The sequence below is a fragment of the Colobus angolensis genome, unplaced genomic scaffold, assembly GCF_000951035.1.
Source record: "Colobus angolensis palliatus isolate OR3802 unplaced genomic scaffold, Cang.pa_1.0 Scaffold22, whole genome shotgun sequence".
NCBI classification, from domain to species: domain Eukaryota; kingdom Metazoa; phylum Chordata; class Mammalia; order Primates; family Cercopithecidae; genus Colobus; species Colobus angolensis.
This window is the reverse complement of record NW_012115377.1, coordinates 5,665,942-5,670,389: the sequence shown is the minus strand read 5'-3', so window position 1 is coordinate 5,670,389 and position 4,448 is coordinate 5,665,942. Positions and strand designations below refer to the sequence as shown.

Sequence of the window (4,448 nt, the reverse complement as noted above, 5' to 3'; positions counted from 1 at the left end):
AACCCGGGAGGCGGAGCTTGCAGTGAGCTGAGATCCGGCCACTGCACTCCAGCCTGGGTGACAGAGCGAGACTCTGTCTCAAAAAAAAAAAAAAGAGTGATGAGGCCATGGTGAGGCTGCCTGCTCCCTGCCCTGAGTCCTGGCAGGACTGAGTCTCAGCTTTCTGGTGTGTCCTGCAGGGTGTGGAGGAGGGCTTCTTAGTGCCTTTTCTAGTGGCACCAAGAGTGTCAACTTCATGGCCTTTGTTCTTCTGAGAATCTCAGCCTCCTTCCCCATCTGGCTGGTCTCTGCTCCTGGTGCAGACCCCACTCCCCTGGGTCATCCCAGCCCACAGCCCCCAGGCTCTCCTGGCTCCCGCTGGGGTGAAGGGGGCTGGGGAGGTGGCGGGGAGAAGCCAGCATGAGCCTCATGGCCCCCTCCCTGTGTCAGCACCTTCACACCTGTTCTCTTTCCACACAAACCTTCAGACGTGGACGAGTGTGCAAGGGACCCACTGCTCTGCCGGGGAGGCACTTGCACCAACACGGATGGGAGCTACAAATGCCAGTGTCCCCCTGGGCACGAGCTGACGGCCGAGGGCACTGCCTGTGAGGGTGAGTGTGCATCCAGGTGTGCGAGTGTGAGTGTGAGCCCGTGTGTGTGAAAGTGGGTGTCTGGTGAATGTTGGCTGGATGAATGAGAGGGTGGGCATGTGTATCTGTCTCCCTGAGGCCAGTGTGTGAGCGTGCAAGTGTGTGTCAGTGTGTACTTGTGTGTGTAAGTGGGTTTATATGCAAGGTGGCAGGAGTGTGTTTGTGTGTCTAGATGAACACGCACATGCGTGAGTGTCTGTAAAACGGCAGGCGTTTGTGCATTTGTGTGACTGTGTGTGTGTCTGTACAATGGGGAGTGTTTGCATGTGAGTAGGTGTGAGTGTGTGTGCATCTATGTGAACACGCAAGACGGTTTGAGTATTTGGATATGAATGTATCTACCAAGGGTAAGTGTGTTTGTGTGTGTGTTTCATTTTGTTTTGTTTGACACAGGGTCCCAGTCTGTTGTCCAGTCTGGGCTGCAGTGGCGCGATCACAGCTCACTGCAGCCTCCACCTCCTGGGCTCAGGTGATCCTCCCACCTCAGCCTCCCAAGTAGGTGGAACCACAGACATGCGCCACCATGCCTGGCTTATTTATTTATTTATTTATTTATTGAGACAGAGTCTCACTCTGTCGCCCAGGGTGGAGTGCAGTGGCTGCCATCTTGGCTCACTGCAAGCTCCGCCTCCTGGGCTCACGCCATTCTCCTGCCTCAGCCTCCCAAGGAACTGTGACTACAGGTGCCCACCACCACACTCGGCTAATTTTTTTTTTGTATATTTAGAGACGGGGTTTCACCGTGTTATGCAGGATGGTCTCAATCTCCTGACCTCATGATCCGCCCGCCTCGGCCTCCCAAAGTGCTGGGATTACAGGCGTGAGCCACCACACCCAGGCATGCCTGGCTAATTTCTGAGTGGTTGTGTTTGTATGTAAGTCTGTGTGCGTGTGTGCAAGAGAATGTGATGTGTAGTTGGATGCAAATGCATGTTTATAAAGGGAGGTGTGTCTGTGTGTGAGTGGGTGTGAGGATGTGTTTGTGAGTGGGTATGTGTGGGTGTACCTCTGGGTGTGGCTGTCTGGGTGTGGACGTGTGTTTGTGCAAGGACAGGTGGGTTTGAGGGTGTGTTTATGTGTGTGTCTGAGTGTGCACAGGGGTGTGTGTGTGTGTTTGTGCATGTGGGTGTTTGTGTGTCTGTGTGTGCACATGGGTGTGAGTGTGTCCCGGGTGTGGATGTGTCTTTACACACGGGTGAGTGTATTTGTATGCAAGTGGATATAAGGTGTGTTGTGAATTTAGGAGTGCGCCCCCGAGTGTGAGTGTGTATCTGAGTGTGCCTGTGTGTGTCTGTCAAGGGCGAGTGTGTTCACACGTGAGTGGGTGCCGGGGTGTGTTTGTGAGTCCGTGTGAGCAGGCACGTGTGGTGTGTATCTGGGTGTCTGTGTTTATAGGAGAGTGTGTGTATTTGCATGTGAGTGAATGCGAGTGTATGGACAGGCACATGCGGGGCTATGCCAGTGTCGGCAGCGTGAGCTGCTTAGCGTGCACATGTGTGCCCCGGTGTGTCTCACGGTCACACAGACGGCAGATGGGGCACAGGCTTGTCTTTCATCTGCACTCCCCCACAGACATCGATGAGTGCTCCCTGAGGGATGGCCTGTGTCCCCACGGCCACTGTGTCAATGTCATCGGTGCCTTCCAGTGCTCCTGCCATGCCGGCTTCCAGGGCACACCAGACCGCCAAGGCTGCGTGGGTGAGACTGTGCCCACCTGCTGGGCCCTGGGCACCAACTGCATCCCCAGCCATAGTGGCAGCCCCTCCTGTCCTCAACTCCACTCTGCTCCCACCCCCAAACCAGCCCCCTCCCCCCAGCCCCAGCCCCTGTCTGCCCTGCATCCTGCAGACATCAACGAATGCCGGGTCCAGAATGGTGGGTGTGACGTGTACTGTATTAACACTGAGGGCAGCTACCGGTGCAGCTGTGGGCAGGGCTACTCGCTGATGCCCAACGGAAGGGCATGTGCAGGTAGGTGGGCACAACCTCTTCCCACTGCCTGGCGTGGGGGGTGAGGAGGAGGTGCTGGCCGGGTCCTACACTGGCCCAGAGCCCAGCACAGCATAGTGAAGCCAAGCAGACCTGAGGCACCCCCTGCCTGGCTTGTGGTCCTGGCCCCAGGCAGGCTGCTCACCCTGTGGGAGAGCCCCTGGGGTTTTTGCAGAGGAGGGTGAATAAGGTGGAAAACAAACTCAGAATTGCCTGAGCGCCCCCAGACTGCTTGAGTGACCATCGCTGTCCTCACCTGGCTGCAGGTCGTCCTGGGGCCTGGGGGAGCAGATGTGTACTGGGTGGTCTATCAGGGCAAAGCTAAGCACAGTTCCCAACCCTGCTCCCCCAGACGTGGATGAGTGTGAAGAGAACCCCAGTGTTTGTGACCAAGGCCACTGTACCAACGTGCTGGGTGGTCACCGCTGCCTGTGCTATGATGGCTTCGTGGCCACGCCAGACATGAGGACATGTGTTGGTGAGGAGCCGGGATGGCGGGGTGGAGGAGGCGGTGTCAGAATTCACACACCAGGTCTTCCACAAGGTGGTACATAGGCACGACAATGACCAGTGCTGGACCCCACCCCTGCCATTTGTGGGTAGGGAGATGAGGCTTTGTAACAGCACTTGGTTTTCCACTTAAGTGTCCCCAGTATCCCAAGTCTGCTCCCCAAAGCCCGTGAGATCCCATTTATGGGACAGAAGCAGAATTCCCCACACCTTGCTCTTTTAAATGACATTTGTTTAACACGACATATGCTCCACCTATCGGAGGATTGTGTCCTGTTCAAGGTCTGTGCGTTAAGATCACCGAAGACAAAGGGGTTTCTGGCAGAGGACAGTGGACAAGGCAGGAAAGAGACTCAGAACTGTGTTCTCTAAGGTGGCGATTGCTGTCCTCACCTAGCTACAGGTTGTCCTGTTGTGTGCTGGGTGCCCTATCGGGACAAAGCTGAGGCCTGTGTGTGGAAGTTCCAGGAAGTAACAATGTAACTCCTGCCCAAGAAACCGAGTGAAGCTTAAAGAGCTTAGAGAGTTTCAGTTTATAAGAGTCTCAGAGAGCAAGCAAGTCTCAGCCATGGGCCTTGTGAACAAATGCATTTAGGGAATGCGTTCTGCTCCATGCCCCTGTTGCAGATCCACTGTGCATATTGGCATAAAGACTCTGGAAAGTCCTGCAGGAGGAAACGCTGGTTAGCTTTGTGGATCTCAGCCTTCTCTAAACGTATTTGACCATAAAATACTTTTGGAAACACATTCCTGGTGTGTTCTTTGGAATGTGCACTGTGAAAGGCTCACAAAACACTCCCAATTGCCCAGTAGTGGACACAGAGGGAGCTCCCCGCCCCTGGAGAAAAGAAAGAGAGTCCTAGCAGAGAGGACCTGTGTGGCGGGATAGTCAGGAATGCTGGGGCTCTCCCTCTCACCCTCACCCACTTCCTCTTCCCTCTCCCTCTTCCCACCCCTGCACCCACCCTCACCCACTTCCTCTCCCGTCACCCCTGCACCCAGTCCTCAGACCTCACGCTTTCTTCCCCAACAGATGTGGATGAGTGTGACCTGAACCCTCACATCTGCCTCCACGGGGACTGCGAGAACACGAAGGGTTCCTTTGTCTGCCACTGTCAGCTGGGCTACATGGTCAGGAAGGGGGCCACGGGCTGCTCTGGTGAGCCGGCGGTCAGCGGTGCAGGCAGAGAAGACTCCCCGGGGCCATTTTGGGAATCAGGCAGATTCATGCCGAGGGCAGCCAGAATTCATTCTCATAGATTTCCACGGATGGCTTCTTGTGTTAAAGCAAGAACAGAGGCCGGGCACGGTGGCTCA

General features: G+C 55.5%; 1 protein-coding gene across 1 annotated transcript in view; it reads left to right on the top strand.

Annotated features, from left to right (window-relative positions):
* FBN3 (fibrillin 3) overlaps positions 1–4,448 on the top strand; it is a 101,863-nt gene that overhangs the window by 42,866 nt on the left and 54,549 nt on the right. The window contains exons 25-29 of the mRNA XM_011943601.1: positions 468–593; positions 2,205–2,330; positions 2,481–2,603; positions 2,974–3,099; positions 4,165–4,290. Of these exons, the coding sequence (XP_011798991.1) occupies positions 468–593; positions 2,205–2,330; positions 2,481–2,603; positions 2,974–3,099; positions 4,165–4,290 (627 nt within the window). The remainder of the gene's footprint in view (positions 1–467; positions 594–2,204; positions 2,331–2,480; positions 2,604–2,973; positions 3,100–4,164; positions 4,291–4,448) is intronic.